The sequence below is a fragment of the Trichosurus vulpecula genome, chromosome 6 (genome assembly GCF_011100635.1).
Source record: "Trichosurus vulpecula isolate mTriVul1 chromosome 6, mTriVul1.pri, whole genome shotgun sequence".
Lineage (NCBI taxonomy): Eukaryota > Metazoa > Chordata > Mammalia > Diprotodontia > Phalangeridae > Trichosurus > Trichosurus vulpecula.
In genome coordinates this window covers 36,275,091-36,298,841 of record NC_050578.1, presented here as the reverse complement: position 1 = coordinate 36,298,841, position 23,751 = coordinate 36,275,091, and the positions used below count along the sequence as shown (strand labels likewise).

At 36.0% G+C, this 23,751-nt stretch overlaps 1 protein-coding gene across 1 annotated transcript in view; it reads left to right on the top strand.

Moving 5' to 3' along the window:
- Nucleotides 1–23,751, top strand: part of LOC118853428 (bifunctional heparan sulfate N-deacetylase/N-sulfotransferase 3) — a 204,865-nt gene that overhangs the window by 152,884 nt on the left and 28,230 nt on the right. Inside the window, exons 6-7 of the mRNA XM_036763515.1 lie at nt 14,662–14,844; nt 18,142–18,238. Coding sequence (XP_036619410.1) covers nt 14,662–14,844; nt 18,142–18,238 — 280 coding nt within the window. The remainder of the gene's footprint in view (nt 1–14,661; nt 14,845–18,141; nt 18,239–23,751) is intronic.

The following is a 23,751-nucleotide window of genomic DNA, read 5'->3' as shown; positions in this document are numbered from 1 at the left end:
TCTTTGTGACCCCATTTGACATCTTCTTGGCAAAAATACTGGAGTGGTTTGCCATTTCCATCTCTAGTTCATTTTCATTTTACAGATGAGGAAACTGAGACAAACAGGGTTAAGTGATTTATCCAGGGCCACACAGCTATATATGTGATAAATTTGGATGGTTATCTATTTTACATTGCAAAAATTTTAGCAAGCAGCAATTTTGTATGCTTGCTTCACAATAATTGGTCACAGACACAAAGGAAATAAGAGATGCTAATACAAAATACTATGTCAAAAACAAAAGCATGGACAACATAATTAAGTACAAAGTATAACAGCAGAATCTACCTCATTGAAAAGACTCTGAGGGATATTCCCAATAACAACCTATATCTGCTTTCTAGAGGCTACCTTACCTAGGGTATACCCAGGATGCCTACCCATGATTGCTTGCTACCACAGGTTCTTTGATCTGCTTTTCTAGGACAGACTGCTCAAAAAGGGGTTAACAATCCTACTTTTAATTACATTCAGTTGTTCAGGGGAAGGGTCAGGACCCTGAAGATCAGAGAAAATTCAAGCAGAGAAAATGCAAACAGAAAAAATATAAGCAGAGAAATCAGCACAAAGACCAACAGATAGAGCTCTTAACTTCCTGAACCAAAGCAATACTGTATACACTTTACATATGCCACTGGATAGAGAGAGCCTTTACATCTGAGCAGTCAGGGAGTTCTGAACATATTGGTCCTCGGTCTCCACCAGGGAATCACAAGATCCTTTTCATAAGCAACCCCCCAAATAAAAACCTCACCTCAGAGTATATATACACTTCTGGCTAATAAGCTCAGAGCCAGAAGGCATCACAACCTTTGTGACTCAGTGCCTAATTAGCTTAGTACTAAAAGCTGTGAAATCATTCCTACAAGCAAGCCTCCCCTAAGCAAGCCTCCTCCTTAGGCAAGTGCCTCCCCCAATGGGCTCCATGTGAGGCCTATTAATGGGTGGAGAAGATCTTATTATCCCATTAACATTGCACACTCACACAATGAAAATGATTTGTTCAACTCTATCACTGGCAATGATATTACAATTGCTGATATATTGCTTGAAAAAGTGGCAATGGCACAGAGAAAGAAGGGAGTTTTGATGGGGATGTAAAGAAAATCATATTCAAAGATATGGAAGCATTAATGAGATTGGCATTTGCAGAACATCAGTTTAATTAAATTGGAGGGAGCTTCTTAGAAAAGAATCATAACAAAATAATAATAATTTACTAACATTTCTATAGCACTTTAAGGATTTATAAAGTCCTTTCCTTACAGTCTTGTTTGATTTTCAGGTAATAACATACACTTGTGTGGTAAACATTATTATGCCCCTCAGACAGCCTCAGAGAGGTTAAATGGCTAGGTTAGGGCCACACAGCTAATGTCACACACAGGTTCTGAATCCTGTTCTTTCTGTTGCTAAATTCAATGCTCCTTCTACTATGCATCACTATCTCTCTATATGATTGAAATAGCATTTAGTAAGAAGCAAGAAGACTGGGGTTTTTATTATGCAACAACCACTGTGTTTATTTTGTATATACTTTGTATCACTCCTATATATTTACTTATCTGTATCCTCCCACAAGAATGTAAGCCCTCTGAAGACAGGAACTGGTTAGTTTTTGTCTTTATATCGTGAGTACACAGCAAAGATCCTTACACATAACAGAAATTACAAGACACACACGCATACATACACATCTTGTTAAATTAAGTTGATGTGAATTTTTAGCAGTGTGGCCCTGGACTAGTCACTTTACTTCTCTTGGGATCAGTTTCATCATCTGTTTTGGTGATTATTTTGTTGTTGGCTTACTGGGATTATATATCTATTGAGCTTATATCACAGTGTGATTGTGAGAATCAGGCAAGATAAACTATATGTTGGCGTCCAAATGTAAGGTACTAAGATATTATGTTGGGGAGTAGTAGAAAGAAAGCAGTTAAAGTAACCACAAATTACAAAGGTTGTTGCCATTTACTTCTTTCTCATAAAAGTGAACTGGAGAATGGATTTCATTCCGTGACCATCTGTGACTTCTTACACAATGAAATGTGGCTGTAGTCCTCAGCAAAATTAATCTAAATCAAAGGCTGAATAAACCATTCCGAAGCTAATTATTCCCACCCAATAAAATTAGCAGCCACATTGTTTTTTTATCAATGCCCTTTAACATCTCATTTGGAAAACAATCTTGTATTCAGGCATCAGGAAACACTTCAACCTTCTTCTAATCAGATTCAGTCCATGCTTTAATGTTTAACTTTACAGAAAACATCCCCATCTTGTGGATTTATAGAATGTTACTGGTAAAAATCACTACAGCTTGTGCTGTGTTTTCAAAGGCAGGTCCATAAATGAGATTGCTTTAACTCTCCACTTCTATTGTTTCCATGATAGCTTCAGTTTTCTCTTCTTGTTTTTCCTGATTACCTGTCCTTTCCCATTTCTGCCAAAATGGTAAATGGTACAAAGCACAAGGGAGAATGTTTCAAGGACAGAAAAAAGGACTCGCTAAATTTCTATACAGAACTCTTTTTTAAAGTCATTTTCTCATATTCTGGTGAAAGCAATGGAATACACAATGGACGTGTGATGGTGAAATTGAAGCTTATCTCCCCAAAGAATGATATATTGGACAATTGGAACTTAATAGGCACATATACTTCAATGCAGTCATTAAATGCCTGAGGAACAATAAAAGATATTTTGTGTATTTAGGTAGGCTTATATTTATGGTGCATATACATATCTATGTACCTGACTCACCCTAAAGGATGTGAACTCCTTAAGGAGAGGAATTGTTTCATATTTGAATTAACATCATTGGCACCTAGCACAGTGTCTGGACATAGTAGGCATTTAATAAATACTTAATTCATTGATTGATTAATGTACATAAAAACCCATCTTATTTCATACAACACATCGATATTCTCAACAGTTCAGAATTAGACACCATCTATGTTTCTTTAAAGTATTTTTAAGCATAAGATGACATGCTTGCCGACTAGTGGCAAACTGGGAAATCAACCTTATTTACAAGGTTGTAATTTTAAGAAAGGCAGAGTTGGAAGATGGCAGATGGCTGAAAGATGATAACAGTATAGCAAATCATACTATGACAATTAATCTCTTATATCTCTGATTTTATTAGTGTGAGTGCAACTTCCAAGGAAGCAGATTATAAAACCTTCTCATCTTATGTAATTCACGTTCCTTTCCCTCAGAAACACTACAATGTCTAATTCAATTAATGTATACAGTGTGTGTGTGTGTGTGTGTGTGTGTGTGTGTGTGTGTGCATTTGAGCACACTCTCTGTGGTATATGAAGTAACATTCTCAATGCCAAATTATAACAAGTGATTGTGACAACAGGAGGATACAGTGCATATTTTTAATCTCTTTTTTAACTAAACATAGGTGGTAGGCCTGGAGTCAGGAAGATCTGAGTTCATGTCCAGCCTCATACACTTACTAGCTGTGAGACCCTAGGCAAGTCACTTAACCTCTGTTTGCCTCAGTTTCTTCAACTGTAAAATGGGGATAATAGCAGCTCCTACCTCGCAGGGTTGGTGTGAGGATCAAATAACATATTTGTAAAGCACTTAGTACAATGCCTGGCACATAGTAGGTGCTATATAAGTGTTTATTTCCTTCTCCTTCTTCAATCTAAAACTGAAACTGCAAAAGAGTTTATCCGCAAATGGTCTTCAGGTATTATGCGTCTTAGAAGTTTTGATATTTTAGATATTTATTTTTAGATATTTTAGAATTCACTATGCATAGCTAAGCAGTACAATGAATAGAGTGCTGGTCCTAGAGTCAGGAAGACTCATTTTCATGAGCTCAAATCTGGCCTCAGGCACTTACTAGCTGTGTGACCCTGGGCAAGTCACTTAACCCTGTTTGCCTCAGTTTCCTCATCTATAAAATGAGCTCGAGAAGGAAATAGCAAACCACTTCAATATCTTTGCCAAGAAAACCCCAAATGGGGTCACAAAGAGTCAGATACAACAGAAAAAAATGACTGAACAATAGAGTTTGCTATAATCTCACCTGAAATGTCCTTCCAATATGTCTTTAATCAGGTATTTACCCTTCCACTTTAATTGACTTCTTTTTCTGTCTTCAATTTTAAAGAACTATTTTATTTTCACTGTCTTTACATCAGCACCTACCTACAGCATGATCTTTCATTCAGCTTAGAAAAAAATAGTAATGAGTAAAAATATTGTGTTAATAATGGCCCCCAAATAGCCATTAATGCCTGAAAATGCAAATAATTGGTGATCTATCAGCAGGACCCCTGGAGTTCCCAAGTAGGACCTTGCTCCAGGTACCTTGGCATGATTACAGTACTGGGAAAAGATGAAAAAGCAACAAAAATTGTTGCAGCTAAGTAGTGGGCATAGCCCAGTGGACCTGAAGTCAGGATAGACCTGAGTTCAAATCCCAGCTCAAGATATTTAACTAGTTCTTGACTATAAGCAAATCAGTGAATCATTGTTTACCTCACTTTACCCATCTGTATAATGGAGATAATAATATTATCTACCTCCCAGGTTTGTTGTGTGACTAATATCTGTTAAGTCCTTTGTAAAACTTACTGTACTATATTAATATTAGCTGCTACTCTCATATCTCTTCTCTTTAGTAGGTACATAAACCTAAACTGACTCTGGTATTTTCATCCTAATGTGGAAATGGCTTTCTATTGTAACCCGTCTTCCTCTCTATTTAACCTCATTCCACAGAATTCAGCCCCGTCCCAACCCTCTTCTTATAGCTTCATTTACTTAGATCTGTGCTCTCACTGACTTAGGTGCTGTCTCCACTGGTAGAGATAGCAACCTACCTATTCTGATCCCGTGAAGTTTTTGCTGCTCTGTCTTTCCACAAATCCTCCATAGAGCATTCCAATGGATTGTAGTCCCTCCTCTTGACTTTTTTAATATTTGTGGCTACTAATGTGGAGCTCAGGCTACCCATCTTTGGTCCCTCACTCTCACTACCTGGCCGGTTCTCCTTCTTGTCCAATTACACACGGCCTTGTTATCCCATGTCTTAGCCATTCATTGCATCCTGTAGCCTATTATAACCGCCAAATATAGTTCCATTGACCTTCAGATCACCTGCACTTTGGATTCTTCTTATCAGCCAGTAATTTAATAAGCATTAAGTGCCTACTATGTGCCAGAGCCTGTGCTAAGCTTCTGAGATTCTGATGTTCTATGATTCAGCACCATATATTACATATGCAGGAGGATAGAGATAGAGACTGAATCTATCGTTTCACTGACATAGGAAACTCCAATATGAGGAAATTCCCTCTACCAATGTATGTAGATACTTTTTTCTGCAACTTAGTCCTTAGACAATTGCCTAGAGGGAACTGAGTATTTAAATGACTCACCCAGGTAAGCATCTCAGCCAGGAAAGCATTAAAGGCTGGCTCAGAGACCAGTTGTCTATTCAACATACCATGCTGCATCCTGCAGAGGAGAATATTGGTGATGGAGGAAAGAAAATAGCTTCTTAGGGAGCAGCTTAGGACTATAGAAAGCTTTGCAAACTTTCTGGAATGTCACTTAACCTGGCCCTCCCATATGTTTTTTAACATTTAACAAGCTGCTGCAGTGCTTAACTCAAAGGGACTTTGCTTGTTGGGTTGTTCTCCCCTCCAATATCGTTAAATGAAACTAGCTTTGAGAGGATATAAAATTCAATTTATTCAAACACAAACCAGAGGCTGGAGTTTCATCAGGGAGCCCTAACTTCATTTGAAGCAGGTATGCACTTACATTCCCTTTGAGAAAATATTTTGAATTCCTGCAGGTTATAATAAGGACAACTAAGGATGTTTAATTAATCTACTGACTCTGTGTCTTTGCAAACCTGTTTCTCTATTCCTGCAGAGGACAAATGTTGCATAGCTAAGGGGCTAAAAAAGTAAGCAGAGAACAAGGGATGTTTTTATAGCAAATTGGGTCCAACATTTCTTTTATCTTTATGTTCAAATAGAGATTTTTCTTAACCACTCTTTTTAATCTAGCAGAAGCTTCAACCATATTAATTATTCCATCATTTTGTGAGTCTAATGGAGCAAGAACAGCTGTTGTCTATTCTCTGATTACCTACAACTGAACCTTCCTGAATAATGTGGAGACAATGTCAGAACAGCACATACAATATACACAACAGAAAATTAATTGGATATAGGTGGCCTGAGAGTTAGATACACTCCTGTGGCTTGTAAACGTTTGTTCAGTAACTAAAATAATGGCACTGCATTAAACCAATGGTATGTGTGATTCTGGCATGTTACAGAAGGACTAATTAATCATCAATCATTAGCTTATAAAGGGCTGAACTTGCACTTCTGAGTATAGATAGGGAAATTAAGTAAAAAACTTAAATGTTGTGAAAAGGTGAATTGGTTGAAGCCAAATTGCTTTAAATGACACTGACCTCCTGCATGGTGCCTTTGAAATCTGTCCCTAATTTAGAATGATTGGCTTTTCCTACCAGCTTTTCTTCATGGGTAATCAGATCCTCTAATCCAAAATGTTAAGAGATCTCTGCCAAGTCTTTTTGAAATGAATTTTCCCTTTCAAGGACTGCAGCAATGACTCAGGAACAAGGTAGAAAAACAGGATGAGGATGAAATGAGGTAATTTTTAATGTGCTTTACAAACATTAAAGTGTTATATAAACCCTAGCTATCATTATTATCATTAAAAATTAGGAGCATTAATTTTAACTGTGCTTCAGTACTTTAACAAGGTGGTAGTTGAAGTGGGAGAGTAGTTTGACCTGCTTAGGACATGCCTCCCTTGATCTCTCCCTCAGAGTGTTTTGATGCTTCAGTCAAATTGGCTTGATTGTCCTGTAGGTTGTCAATAATTGGTGTGGATGCTTCACCACAAAGGTTGTTCCCCTAAATAATGTCAGGGGCAGGGGGCGGTGTATAGTGTTATGGTCAGTGTTTTGAAGCCAGCATATAAGGTTTAAACCCCAGCCTTGAAACTGATGAGTGGCATGAACTTGATTCAGGAATTTCACTTCTGTGACTCAATTTCTTCTGTATCAATGCTAAAAACCAAAGGTCTTTTCTGTCTTCTCCTTCTTAAGTCCCCTGCAGCATTTGACACTATTTCTATGGAGAGTTTCATCATTCTTCCATTCACTAGAGTTCATAGCCCAGGAATCATCATTTCCTCCAGAGATTCAAGATTGAAAAGGTCCTTAGACAAGGTTTCATTTCCTTCCAGGTATACCCTTCCGGGTATAATCTTGCTGAAATTAACTTGATTTCTAATTTGTTTTCAAGAGTATATTCAGCCTAAGCAGGGTAATCAATTGGGAGAGTAAAGCTCTGGGTTAGTCCTATTCTGCCCACACCCAACACACTTTAAATATTTTTGTATAAACAGATGAAATAAAATAAAATGGGGCAAAATCTAGATATTACCTTCTTTCCAAACTTGCTTGTTTGGGAAAAAAAAAGTTCCAATTGTGTTTGCATGTGTGTGTCTATGTAGGTGTACACCCACATATATACATATACATACACACATATAAATTTCTTTGAGTTAATCTTTGCTCTGTATCTTATTAAAAATGCAAATGTTATTGGGAAAGAGCACCATAAGTCCCTTTTTCTTACATACACATACATCCATATAATAATATATATTTCTGTATGTGTGTATGCACACACACATTTATAGATGTATAGCTCTATTGACCATCACCAACTAGTATGCAGCCTTTTGAAATCCATAGTGTATCATTATTTCTCTTTTATAGATGAGAAAAATAAGTCTCAGAGAGGTGAAGAGAATGACAGTCATGCAACTAGAAACTGATAAAATCAGGAATCAAATTCAAATCAACTGTGCCCAACTCCTTGGTACTTTGCTTTACACCATAGCAACCTCTCAGCTAGCTGTCACATTTCTTTTTCAAAAAGAGGACATGTGATAGTTATATTATAAATCCTTACTGTTTTTGAACACTAGGACAACTTTTTGTTGTTAGTACTTGATAGGTCATCAAATACTTAGAATTTAGTAGAGATATCACTCATCTGATGTTTCTTTTCTAAGTTATCCCACTTTGAGTTCAGTGTCAAATAGGGCTGTTTCTTCCCTTTCTCACAAATGCTAACTATATATCTAACCGCTACATGTTGACACTACACATAAACAACTTTTTATCAACTACACGTACATATAATCTGTGGTGTATGTGCTAAAAAAATCCCTCATCTACTGATCAAATGTGTGCCTTTTGGCAAAATTTCCCATAATTTAATTTTAAGCACCCAATTAGTCTTTTGGTTACAAATAATTACTCAGACAGTGTTTGTAGTAAGAAATATCACAGAAATGAAATTAGACTCTGTATTGACATTTTTTCATTTTGTTGAAAATGAGTATATATTAAAGATGATTTATTATGAGCCATTCAATTTTTTTTTAATCTCAGCTATGGAGCATTAAAAAAAATTAAAAATCTTCCCTTTGGGGAAAAGAGCGAAAAAATGCCGTTTGCTGAACTAGTAACCTTTTCAAGTTTCCTTTATTTCTTTTTCTCTTCCAGTGTAGAACTGAAGTTGTTGGCAGTTAAGGAATTGCCAAGAGGTGAACTGACATTATAAATGTGATAGGTCAAAGCAGGTATATGGAAGAAGGATACCATTAAGAAATCAGACTAACATTTTTGGTGAAAAAATTTCCAATTATTTCTCTGTTGAGAACAGCCACATTGCTTGTCAGCTTGCACTTTCCAAACTAAATAATAATACACAAACTTGGAAAGGCTACCTGTTCAGCAATACATACATTCAATGTGTGTATTGTATAAATGTATTACATATATGTGTGTATGTATGCGTATGGTGATACTATTACTTCCCAAAAGAGAAATTTTTATCCATTAAAAAAATTACTGAAGTTCTAGTTTTAAAAGAAGTTGAAGTTTCAGGGGGCTTTGGTTTTGGTCCTGATAAATGATGTCCTTCTACGTGGCAATATGTTTCACCTGGAGAACCAAGTCAAGAAGTGTCACTAAGTAATTTTTTTCAAATATTTATTCCCTGTGAAACAGGATTTTTGTTTTGTGACATTATATCTCATATGTTTTGCATAATGTCAAAATGGATAGACAAAAAAACTGAGATAGAAAAGTAGAAAAGACATAGGGGTGGAAGACAGTCTATTTTAAGAAAAGGAAAAAGTTGAAACCCACCTAATAAGTGTCTTGGCTGCTTAGAGAACCTAATTGGGCTCATTTGTTGCACACAGAACAAGGACTCTCACTACATTTTCAAGACTTCTTAAAAATATTTTTCATTCTCTATTTTTCCCACCGATGGAGCATATTTTGCTCTCAGCAATGGGTATTCTGAACAGTATCACTCTATTTTGAATGGCAAAGCAAAGAAATTTGCCTAAGATTATTGAAATGTATTCTGAGAGGAAAAATAAAATCATTCCACAAATTGACAGTATCCCTGACTTTTCCATTTTGTTTGACCAACGTGTAAGTTAGGCAAGTGCAGTGTAGATGCAGTGCTGATGAGATAAATGTCTACTAAAATTAGACAGGGAATTTGACCTAATGGCTGTTAAAATATGTGCGTGTATATGTGTCTGTGTGTGTATAGGTAAATAGATTTAAAAAATAAGAGTTTAGCATGAATGCAGTAGGTAAAAGTCTGGCTTTGAGGTCAAGAAGGCCTGTACCCAATTTCTTCCTCTGATCCAATGATAGCTGCATGACCTTGGGCATCACTTAATCTCTCAGTGCCTCGGGGAAATCTTTAAGACTACAAATTATGGACTAGTTGCTAATCTTCATTAGTTAAAAGTTTCTACACTAGTGGTGAACAAATACATATTTCTGTGCTTGTACACTAATATATTTAATTACAAAGTTTTTTTTTGTTCTTGTTTTTTTTCATAAGCAATGGGAGTTTGGAACCTTATTTGAGTTTTATGAAGATAAATAATCTCAGAAACCTAGTTTCTGAATTTCTGAAAAATTGCAATTATTATTTAGCTGCATTGGAAAGAAAACTGAATGGTTCAGCAGCAATCTTGTCCAACCTCCCCATTTTATGGATAAGGAAACTGAGGCATAGAACAGTTAAATTTATTTTCCCTATGTTATCCAGCTAATAAGCTGCAGAGTCAAGATTGGAATCGAAAAGGTCAGGTTCCAAAGTCAGTACTCTTTTTACCATATCATTCTAACAAAGCTATACATATATACATATGTGTGTATGTGTCTATATATATATGCATATCATATACATATATATTTGTATATATGTGACTTGGGAGGAAATTTTTTCATTACCAGACATTATATGGGAACTACCAAATTAAAGAACTGTTTTCATAAAACTTTTCCTTTGGTTTGCTCTTTTTGTAGTTGTGTGGAGGGGGTTGGAAAGAATAATAGAACTGAAAACACTGTGGAAATAGCTGAAAAATTGAACAACCTCATTTTTTTAAAAAAGAAGCCATACTGGATAAAAGTTGTGCTTATAAATTCCACTACTGCCTGAGTCTGCTCTTAGGCTATTTAAAATAACACTACAAGTGCTTTCATTATATAAATTCTAAGGTAAAACCTATGCTGAGATAGAGTGAAGAGAAACTTAGGGCCTCTTTCAAATACATCTCCTTGATCACCATGGAAGCTAAACATGGACGGATTTGCTCAATGGAATAGAATTCCACTTATTTCTCTTCTTTTCTGTTTTTCTTTCTTGTTCTTAATAGCGGACAATTATATTTTTGCCCGATTCCTTATAGTATTGCACGTTAATATCATTTTTCTTTCATCTCGGGTGATTTATATATTGTCTAGACTTTTATGAATTTGTTCCTTTTAGTTCCTTAATGCTTAACATTCCATTTTCTTTCAGGTGATGATGATGATGATGATGATAATTCATTCACAGGGGACTATTTAAATTAGTAAAGTGGTCTCTTACTACTTAACTATTCTGATGGCTTGGATTTTCAGCCTGTTCAGTGCCTGGGAGGTTTTCTTTGAAACTCTCATTATATCTAGGAATCAGAGTCAAAGGAACTGTTTAGAATTGTCATCAATCTGATTAATACAAGCTGTCTAAAATATCCTATAGAGTCAAAAAATTTTCCTTGCTGTGAAGACTTTTCCAAGTCCTTTATGAATAAAATAGCTTCCTTTCTGTATGAAGTGGCTGCTTCCATAGTAACAGTTACAATTCCTTTCCATCTTATTTACCTAAATTTTGGGTCTTTTCCTGGAAGGTTGTTTTACACATTATGTACTTTGATATTGCAGAAAGGATAAAAGGGTATCACTATTATCAACGAGGATAGATAGAGAGACAGATAGATACATAGATAGATAGACAGACAGATATAGATAGACATAGATATAGAAACAGAGAGATAGATACATAGAACCCGCATAAATAAAAGTCTTTTGAGGTCCTTGGTTTTCAAGAGTTTTCAGAGGTCGCAAGACCAAAAAGTTTGAGGCCTTCTAACACAACTTCTTTTTGATAATAGTATATATCTATATCTATTTACATATATGTGCATATAAACATACATATATAATATTTAAAGTATTAGAAATTAAAATCAATATTCTTACAAAATAATTTTACCCTCTCAAACTCCCCAGGTAACCATCAGGACTAGAAATATCCATCTCTCAGGATCTTGTTTTGGTGAACTGGACTCAGGAGAGGAGAGAGGGGAGTGGGGAGAGGGGGGGAACAAGATGTAGCCAAGAATTTGAAGTTCAGTTTTAGATCATTTAGGCAAGCACAGCTTCTAACTACCACATTTTTGCAGCAACCATTTGGGTCTCAAAAAAAAAAATTCATCTCTTACTCTCTCTACTTCCTTTACAGAAGTCCAAAGAGAGCTAGCAGAGTCCTAATCAGATCAAAAGAAAGAGGTGGAACTGTGTCTCATAACTTAATGAAGGGACATTTCATTTCTTCCTAGGTCAGTCACCAGCTGTTTTCAACAAAATCCCCTTCACAGGAACAAATAGGGCATTACTGATCCATCTCGGGAAAGTGAAACACATGACCTTCCCTATGAAGCCATGCATAGTTCCATGGGAGGTGCCCAGTTCAGCAAATGAAAAAATTTCCCTGATACAGTAACACTAAAGGTAGTGCATATTGGACTTAGTGTTAAGAAGACTTGGCTTTTTAACCCTCTTATGACATTAATGGCTGTATGATACTAGCAAATCACTTATTCTTTGCATCAGGGGTCCTTAACCTTTTTTGTGTCATGGACTCCTTTGGCAGTGAAGCCTATGCCCTCAGAATAATGTTTGTTACTTGCATTTGTAAGTAAAAAAAAGTGTTTAACTTCAGTTAGAGGTTAGTGGAAATAAAGATGCACATTTTTCACATCAAAATTTATGAACCTCTGAAATCTATCCGTAAGGTCCCTTGTGCCTTTATAGATCCCAGGTTAAGTCTTTACTCTATGGGCTACAAGTAATTATTTTTACTTATTTATGTCAGAGATGAGTTATGTTCTTCATTGTTCAATGGATTTTCCATAGCAGAATCCCCTATGTTAATGAAATTCCTGATCTTTCATATATTCACTTATTATTATTATATTCATCAACAAATAAGTTTTTACTTCCATATCTAGTTTTTACCTGATTTTTTTCTTTGTCCTTTTCCTTATAATTGTTGCTAATCACATTTACATACTACTTTATACTTTAAAAAGCACTTTTTTCATGACCACCCTGAGAGGAAGGGTTGAAGAAACTGAGACTGAGAGAGGCCAAGCAAACTACCTTTGGTCTCCTGGCCAATGATTTATTTATTTATTTGTGCTAAGAAACCTCTGCAATAGTTTAGATAACATTAATAATGAGCATATTCCTGTGAATTACTTTAATCCTAGGATTGTGAATTTAAGAAATAAAGTGAGCCAGAGATCATCTCACCCAACCCACTTGTTTTACAGATGAGAACTCAACCTGTGCAAGATCTCATAAATAGTGAATAACAGATCTGTAATCCAACCCCCTGCTCAAAATTCATATATGCCCAAGTATTTGAAGAGCTATGATGGGGGAGGAAGATTAAACTTGTTCTGCCTGGCTTCAGGGAAATTGCAAGGAGGCAGATTTTTTTTGGTGGGGAGCGAGGGGGAGTGGGGGGGGATGTTGAAGGGTAAATAAGAATAAATAACCTAAAAATTAGAGCTGTCCCAAAGTGGAAAAGATACCTTCAGAAATAGAGAATTGCCCCTCATGAGGGAGGCTGGATAACTACTTGTGAGTTGCTTTGTAGAGGAAATTCTTGTTTCGTTTTGTGTTAGACTTGCTGACCAACTATAAGACTCATTAATTCTGGGAAGGATACATAAATAACTGGCTTTGGTTTAATGTGGGGAAGAAATTTAAATGTGGTGGAGAAGACAAGAGATAGGAAGAAATATAGGTCAAATGACATTCTGAAGAATTGTAGTAAAGAATTCTTTGCTTTATTATCCTGAAATTCTGTTGGATTCTTTAAAAAAAATAATTTCCCAGGGGATCTTTTTTTTTCCTTTGATCTTGCTAGGATTTTTGGAGACGTGATTTATTTTAATATTAGTTATTTGTATATATAAATTTTGTGCATGCCTATTTATTTGAAAGATCTTGTCCATTACCCCATTCCCACCCTTATCCCCCCATCTGCCTACACATACCCGTAGTTAATATGAAGGACTTGGACTATGAGAGTTGAAATATTTAGTGACAGCTGATATTCCCTTATTGGTACTAAAACTGGATGTCAGAAGAAGCTTCAGCTGGGGTAGAATTAAGGAACCAGGCTATTTATGGATATTAATCATGAATGTGTTATACTGTGGCTCTCTCTTTGCTTCTGTCTTATCAGAAGATCATATATTTAGGGAAGAACTTCTGAAGGTATATTTTTCAACTCCCTCATTTTAGAAATGGAGAAACCATAACTTGCCCTGCAACAGGCAGAATTAAAAACCAAGCCTAGATCCTCTGTCCCTAAATCTAGCTTTTTTAGCTCAATCAGTCTAGGTGAACTCCAAACAAGGAGTTCTGTGAAGTTTGGATTCAGTCAAAGGGCCAAACTTGAGGACCTACAGGGCCACATGTGTCCTTGGGGCTGCAGGTTCCATAACCCTGTGCCTTCATATGTAATTTTTGAGTCAGAGGTGATAATTCTATAACTATTGTTTAATGCCTTATTATATGACTAGTACTCAGGAAGTCTTTGCCCAGTGGACATTTTTTTGGGGGTGGGGATATTTTTTTAATTGCATCTAGAAAATGCTTATCTTGTAGTAGCATAGCATCATCTTTTCACCTCTTCCACTATACATTTTCATAATGAAGTATTTCTTCATACCTCCAATTCAGTAAACCTTTATGAACCAAAACTCCTGTGTATGTCAAAGAAGGAAAAAAGAAAACAGAAAAAAAAAAAAAAAAAACAACACAGGATTAAGGAAATATAAAAAAGACTGTGACTACACTGCCCTCTCGTGTCAGCAGCACATAACACACTGCAATTGACTTGGTGCTTTTGTCCTTTTCAGATCAGCATCTTCATGACCCATTTGTCCAACTACGGGAATGATCGCCTGGGGTTATATACATTTGTGAACTTGGCCAACTTTCTGCAGAGCTGGACTAACTTGAGACTGCAGACTCTGCCTCCAGTGCAGCTGGCTCACAAGTACTTTGAGCTCTTCCCGGAGCAGAAAGACCCTCTCTGGCAGGTAAGATTGCCTCAGAAATGGGACTTGATTTGTAAAACAGAGATAAGCTAAGGCTAAAAAAAAAATAGAGAGCCATAGCATTTTTTTTTGCTTCTATAAGACAATCTTAACCCATACCTGAAGATTCAAAGCTCTTAGATAGAATCCTATACTCAGAAGACCTGGGTTCAAATCCTACTTTAGACACTTACTAGTTGTGATACTTAGAAAAATCATTTAATATTCCTTAATCTCAGTTCTCTAATCTATAAAACAAGGATAATGATAACACCTGCCTAAAAGATCACGGACCAAATGAGATATCACATGTAAAATGCTTTGCAAACTTGAAACTTATATAGTTATTATTATTATTATTATTGTTATTATATAAAATCTAATTATTTCCAGAGTTGGGAGATTTAAATAGCCCTTGAATTCTATTGCTGAAATCTTTGACTTTTTAGCAAACAATGTGAGTGAGAAATTGTCTTGGTGTCTAAACAATATTTCCATGGTAACTTTTAGGATGGTAAAGATAAGGATGATGTGGTTCAGATCTGTGATTTCTTAATAGGTCTGGAGAATTCTGAATGTGGAAACTGCTTCCACTGCATTTTCCTTTTACAGATTAGGAACATGTCTATAATCTACATTCTCATAAGATTAGTTGTCCAGGACACTGAAAAGATAAGTGACTTATCCAGGGTCACACAACCAGTGTGTACCAGGAATAGGACTTGGGACCACGTTTTCCTTACTTCAAGTGGACCTCTAAGTGCTATACCATAGTCACTCTTAACCCCTTGGTTTTGAAAAGTCATGAAATGCAAAAACTCCAAAAATGTATTTAGCAGAGTTTGTCGAATCAGAAAGGGATGGTATTTATTTGTTACCTTATTTATTTGGTTATTGACTCGCTTATTTATTTGTGCATTTACTTACATATCATTTACATATTTATTCATTTATTGATCCATGTTTTGATTTTTCTATTTATTTTTGCCAGGCTGAAGGTGTATGAGAATGTATTAGGTAGGAAATATTTATGCTTAAGAAGTGCCAGGTAAGGCAAGATGTCAGAGTTATCAAAGGGTAGTGGACAATATAGAAATGACTTCCCAACCCAGGGACTAAGTGCTACTCCAATGATTCATGCAACTTTGGAAGGAAAATTTTATAAGATTGCAGCATGGCTTTATGACTGAAAACAAAACAAATAATCAGAGACAGAGAAGCAGGTGGGGGAAAGGAAAAGAGAGAGAGTCAGAGAGACGGAGAGAGACAGACACAGAGAGATAGAGTGACAGAGACCAAGACAGACAGAGACAGACACAGAAACAGAGAGAGAGGAAGGGAAAGAGGGAGGGGGAAGAGAGGAGCAAGGGAGAATTCACTCTACTGCCAAAGAAGCAGAAGTAGCAGAACAGGAGTTTGCTCTGCTTACAGAAAAACCTCTTCACAGAGGTTTATTCCAAGGCTCTTTTTTGAGGGGTGCTGTCAGGGAAAGTGTTTGCCTTTAAGTGATAGCTAATATTTGTATGATTTATTTACATTATATAACTTGATCCTACCAAAAACCTTTGCAGTCAGTACTATTCGTTTCACCTCCATTTTATAGATGAGAAAACTGCAAGTCAGATATGTTAAGTAATTGGCCCACGTTGGCCCAGCTAGTAAATGATAGAGGTTAGATTTGATCCCTGGTCTCACTTGATTCCAAACGTAATAATACACCATCTTCATATTGTTTACACTTTGATGGTTACAATCTGGCTCCAATCTCTCTTCCCAGACTGATTCCATGTTACTCCCCTGTAGACATTTTATGTTTCAGCCAAACTGGACTACCTGTTGCCTCCCTTTAAAGAAAAAATAAAAACGTGAAAAACTTCAGGGATGAATGCATCTATAAATTGAAGATGCCCTCAACTCTGGAACTAGACTCAAATCAGATTCTTGCAATTCTGACTTCTAAGTGAATTGTCACAGAACGCATTAATCCCAGACAAAAATGAACAGAGCCAAAAAAAACGTAACCTTTGATTATGCAATTGAAGGCCATGTAAAACTACAGGACAAGTCCTAGATCTGGAGGTGAAAATCTGGGGTTCAATCCCATATCTTCTTTTTAACTTCTTGACTCTATCTGTAAAACTTTGGGCAAATAACCAAGTCACTCGACTTCCTTCATTCTCAGTTTTCTTATTTTTAAAATAAGAAAATTAACCAACCGATTTTCAGTGCTTGATCTTGGGAATCTAATAATTACACGGACCATACTTTTTAAGCACTACAAATTAATATCACAAAATAATAGTCACTATCATCAGAGGTAATTTTCTTCTTAATTTAATACCTTTTTCCCATGGTATGGTTATTGTAAGTGACAGATTCCAAACTGATCCCTCTACAAGGCAGTTGCCAAAATGAATATCCTAGTTTTTTTTTTTTCTTTACATCTGTTCTGTGTTAAAAATAAGCTACAGCTTCAAAATGCTATAGTCTATAATATTTATAGAGCAGAAATATAAGCTAGGCCCTCTTGACCACTTTTGAGAGTAATGATAAAAGATACTGTAGTCCTAATTTTTTTCCAAATAATATGCACCCTGATGTTGAAATTAAATAATATGAATCTTAAGATGAATCTTATATGATAAGTTTGCATATATGTAGTCCAATGAATTAAATTAACGATTAATTTTCTTTCTGCCCCATTTTAAAATGTGACATTTTCAGTGAATAAGAAAATAGGTACATTTCTACATTTTCTAAACATCTGTACTGAAATTAAGGACATCTAACAGAAATAGTTGTATTAGCTGTATTATTGGACAAATTCTTATCCTTTAAATCTCAGCACGAACAGTCAAAGAGTTATATAAGATAAAAATCAAACCCATTATATTTTGGTTATTTGTTGAATGCTGATACTCTAGAATCCTTTAGGTTTGCAGGAATCCCCTGCATAGCAGGCTAATAAGGCCAAGAAAAAAAAACTTTATAGAAAGAAATTAAGACTTCAAAATGTTAATATAGAAAGTATTGAAATAATGTGAGGCTATTTTCTTGATGTCCCATAGTGTTTTTCTTCTCCCCTATTTCCATCCTGAGTGGAATATCAACTTCAGTATATATAGAATGCCTTTGTATAAAAGATTCATTGATGATATACCATAAGTTCTAGGAGAAAATATAGCACAACCATGCTTCCTGAGATGGTTTTGAGTAGCTGGGGTTGAAGAATTGTCAGACAATACCAAAAAAATAATTTTATATACTGGTCCTTGATGCTCATTCTTTTTTCCCCATTAGAATCCTTGTGATGACAAACGCCACAGAGATATCTGGTCTAAAGAAAAAACCTGTGATCGATTACCCAAATTTTTGGTAATAGGACCTCAGAAAACTGGTGAGACCTCTTTCCTTATATTTTGATGAAAATAGTCATGTAACAAGCCAAATGATCTGATAGCTTACATAGTCCTTTTGTCACTTTGAAAATGCTTTCTTTAAATTCTGAAGAACTAAGACTTTTCTTTCCAGGCATAATCATTGTTTAGCTCAATAACGTACTTAAAGGCACATCAAAATGATTTTCTTTTTTTCAAGTTGAAAAGATGAAAACAAATGCCATGCTGGTTGAATATGTAAATTCCATGCCAAATGTTACCTATCCTCAAAGGGTTTCATTGACAAGTGTTGTGATCACCACTTCTAAAATCAAGTTCTTCACGTAATCCCAGGATGAATGGCAGAACTTTCTCAAAAGTCAAGTGGGAGACATTTAAGTATCTGTCTTCCTGCACAGTAAATACTTCACAGGGAAAAAAAAAATACCTTTTTAGGTTGTCAGTCTTCCCAACATGGTACTTTGCTAAACTGACTCTTCGGCAGATATGACTATTTTTAACAAGCTAAAAGATGCCTGACATGCTGAACTCCCAGGTATAAACAAAGTTTTGTGCAGTTTATGGAATGGAGATGTTGTATACCCATACCCAGCAGAAAGCCATCCCACCTCCTCTAACATTTACATTTCTTTCCGCAAACTACTTGCTTCCATAAGATTATTAAAATAAGGTCCAACGAAAGCTTGGAACTGTCATTCCTGGACTTTAATCTTTATCCTCTAGGATGGATACTGTGGGATTCTGGTTGACTCTCTTGGATTTTGGCTGTATAAATAGTTCACTTTTACATAGGATCTTAAGATTTGCAAAGAACTTTAGACATATCTCATGTGAGCTTCACAACAGCCAGGCAAGGTTATTATCATCATCCGCATTTTCCAGATAAGAAAACAGAGATTCAAGAAGTTACATACCTTGTCAATTGGCTACAGCTTCTAACTGTCTGAGGCTGGGATTTGATTCCAGATCTTCTTGACTCCAAGTCTAGTACTCTGCCTGCTCTGTAACATTTCCTCAATACTTTATTTTTTTCTTCTTTTTTTTTGGGAGAGGAGAAGGCAGGGCAATTGGGGTTAAGTGACTTGCCCAAGGTCACACAGCTAGTAAGTATGTCAGGTGTCTGAGTCCAAATTTGAATTCAGGTCCTACTGACTCCAGGGACGGTGCTCTACTCACTGTACCACCTAGCTGCCCCAAGATTTAATATTTCTAATTCAGCAGTAGACTTAGTCATTAAAAGCAGTACTTGTATTCTCAATTCTTCTCATCCTTTAGAGGTTAAACTCTTGCCACTAGATATAAAGAGTATACATCTAATTGACCATTGTTAGGGCCAATAAATGAAATATTATTAGAAGTATTTTTACGGAATGATGAGTATGATACTATCAATAAAGCAAAAAAATCTTTTTAAGTGCTTGCCACGTAGCTGCCCCAATATTTCTATTTATTCATGCCAACAAGAATTTATTATTATGCTCCAAGCACTATACTACAAGGATACAAAGAACCCCCCCCAAAAAAAATTCAATCTAACAAAAATAGTCCTTATCCTCAGGGAGCTAACATTTTATTGGTTGGAAACAACATGTGCAGATATAAGCACAAACAAAATACATACAGAGTAAAGACAAAGTAACTTCAGAGGGGAAAGCATTAACAACCAGGGAGATCAGTAAGAGTCTTGTGTACTAGGTGGTGCATGAGCTGTGCTTTGATGAAACCTACAGATTCTTCAAAATGAAAGTGAGGATGGACAGCATTGCAGGAATGGGTGGACAGTATATTCAAAGCCATGGAGACAAGAAATGGATGTTAGTAAGGCAATTTGGCTGGGATTCAGATTACCTGAAGTAGAGTCATATGAAATCCTTTGGAAAAGAAGGTTGAAACTGCATCATGAAAGATTTAAAACGTCAGACAGAAGAGTTTGTATTTTATCTTGGAGGGAAATGTGAGCCATAGACAGGGAGTGTGGTACAGTAGAAAGAGGAATGTACTTCGAATTATTTGACCGGCGTTTGAATCCTAACACTGTCACTTACTATCTTGGTGATCCCAGACAAGTTATTTAAAAGCTCTTTCTGTTTCATGGCTTCCTCATCTATAAAATGAGGGGGTTGGATTAGATAACCAGTAAGGTGCTTCCCAGTCGAGATCTAGGCTCCTATTATATTCTTGAGCAGGTATGCGACATGGTCAGACGTGCTTTAGCACTATCAGTAAGTCTGGTCCCCCTAGAGAATGTGGCATGATATTCAGCATCATGTGGCATGATGAACTTGTTGTTTCCATGTGCCCATTTCTAAAACCGACCTGACACATGATAGCTTGAACATATTCTAACCCTACTTAAAAGTAAAGTGAAAGTCAGAGGTGCGTGGTTTCAGTTTCAGGTAGAGAACCACAGTTATCATGGGAACTTAGACTAGGAAGGAACCTTAGAGGTCAGGTCAACTTCCAATCCCACCTCTACAACATCCCTGACTGGTTTATTCCAGTCTCTTAACACTTTAGTAATAAGATTGTATCTCCCTGTATTTAGTTTTCCACCTCATACACAAGGATCAGCTGTGTCTCCTTGTTATGTTTTTTTTTCTTTTTTTTTTTAGATAAGGGCAATGAGTTTCAGGAAATAGAGTGCAATTTTCCAAGAACATCTTGGACTCTGTTTCACCAGTCATTATACATAAAATTTGTAAAGAAAATGTTTTCTTGTCATATTATAAGTAAATGAGTTTCAGTCTATCCATTTATCCACAGTCACAAAGAGTACGTATGATTGGATTTAGGGATAATCTCAGCCAGAATTACCCAGTGTTCCATGAAACTTTTGTGTTCTTCATGATAAGTAATAAATGATTGTTTAATTTAATTGAATTGGAAATGAATAGGACTAATGTGTAAAAACGTCTATAGCAAAGATATTTTCCTCTACAGTATTAGATGTAAAATTGTGCATACCTCATAGATATTGAGCTGGAGGGAACTTCAGGGTCATTTAGTGCAACCCACCCTCAATTTATAGATAAAGAAACTGAGGCCCAGAGAAGCGAAGCAACTTTTTCCCAAGCTTCCCAAAGAATAAGTGTAAGAGGTGAAATTTAAATGCCAGTAACACAAGACTCAAAAGCCAAAAGCTCCTTCCATTGTGTCATATTTCTTCTCCATAAAATACATACTTGGGATAAAAATGTACATATTCTTCTATTTTGCTTCAAAATCTACCCAACTCCATACATATCTGAAGGGTAGTCATATACCTGGAACCTTCCTCATCCAACAAAGACACAGTTATACTCCTGCGGCACCAGCATTTATGAATCATTTTCATCATATTTCAAATTTATAAAAATTCTGTGGCATATTTTTTGAAAAAAAGTATTTATTTAGACTCTATCTTCCTGTATTTGCTTGCTCAACAGTATTGTATTTGATAAAATGACTCATTTTGACATTAGATAGATATCACAGATATAAAGAAAATACTAAAAATAAAAGATCATAAGAAAAAATATTTTACACATGAAATAACATGCAATATAATAACCAAGTAGAATTGCAACAAATAATCACCCCTAATGAGAGACATACAGCATTACATGGCCAAATCTAGTGAACATTTCTAGACCTCAAGCTGAAAGAAAAACTAAAATTAAACCGATGTATTCTCAATAGATTACATGATAGTGCAATTGATGTTAAAAAAATATAGAAATAGATACTACAAGAGCTATTTCTGGCCAAAGCATGCTGAATTCATAGATTAAAAATTGTATATATTATAATCTCTGTAACTAGAATCATAAATCATACATCTAGAGATAGAAGGGATCTTTGAGGACATTTTTTAAATCAGGGAACTGAGAGGCACAGAGAGGTTATGTGACTTACCTGGTGTTACACAGCTAACTTTCCTGACTCCTAGAAAAGTGTTCTCTCTATTTTATTACTCTGTTTCATGAGGTATTTGAAAAACAGATTTCTAGGATTCATCTGTACATAGAATTTTATTTTATATTTGTCTAACTTGGATCTTTCTGATAACATGGCCAAAACCTGGCTAATTGTGATTTTTTTTTTGGGGGGGGCCTCTATGACAGATGAGGAGAACTCTGATCATTGTATTAGCAAGGCAATAATCACAATACACACAATAATTGTCACAATGCCTATGTGGTTCTGTATCACAAAATATGAGACTCTCCATACGGAAGATAGAAGAAGTAAACCATTTATTCAGACACCAGAGAACCAGATCCCAAAACCAATAAGCCCAATCCATCACAGCAGCGAAGAATTCAATACACAGTATCACAGCAGAGAACCGCTCCAGCCCATAACCTTCCCACTCCCTGCCAGGGCCTTGCCACCAACAATCACTCTCAGCATAGCACATGTCTGCTCTTTCCCTCAGCTCTAACTGCTCTCTCTGCGTTTCCTGTGACACACTTTCCTTTTCCCCTCAGCAAGCTCCTCCTACCACATGTGACTTAGGCTTCCTGTGACATAAGCAGGTCACATGGCTTATTAATGGGTGGGAAAGATCTTCAAATTTAAATTATCATTACAATCATGCCTCTTAGCAGTGCTGTTAATTTGGTTTTCAGAAGTTGTTACACCTACCCTCACCTCTTTGAATCTGCTTTCCCACAAAACTGCAGTTCTTTTTAGTCTATGTGGCTCCATTAGAAAATGAAGCATTTAAAATTGCTGTTGCTGAAGGAATTTAAACCTTTTTTTCTGTGAAATTTACATATTTAACACCTTGCTGTAGGAAGCAGCTACGAATACGGAAACATATGCCAAGCTAAATCTAATCTTTTGAACTGTTTTGTTGAGATCTGGTCAGTTTTGCCTGGAGTTTATACAAGGCTCAGAGACATTAGAAGGAACTTTACATGAGAACCTAGGGCCAGATTTGGTTTTAGTATAGTACAATGCATTTTTTCAAGAGGTTTTTGCTTGGCAGGGTGCTTCAATATACATAATCTCTTTTCACCCTCACTCAAAGACCACAATATAGGTAAAATAGGTATTTTCAAATGACAAAACTGAACCACAAAACCACAAAACTATGGATTAAATGATAATAGAGCTGGAAAGGCCCTTAGAGGTCACCTAGTCCAACCCCCTTGTTCTGTAGTTTGAAGTGCATGAGGCCACAGAGGTTGACATGCCCAACTTCACACAGGAAATAATAACAGGCCTGGAATTCGAACACAAGCCCTCTTGTTCCAAAACCAACACTCTTTGTCCAAGATCATGTGGAAAATAAGTAGTGAAGCAAGATAAGAATCCAGGCCTCCTGATACCTAGTTCAGTGCCCTTTGCACTGTATCAAACTATCTTTCTTTAAAAAATAATAATAATAAGTTTTTGTTTAATCTTTTGTTTCTTTCTGTATCACCATGATTTCCCCAGTATCACTTTTCCTTCTCTCTTGCAGGGAGACATTCCATATAACAAATAGTATTCTTAAGACAAAAGAAGCGGGAAAAAATTCAGTATT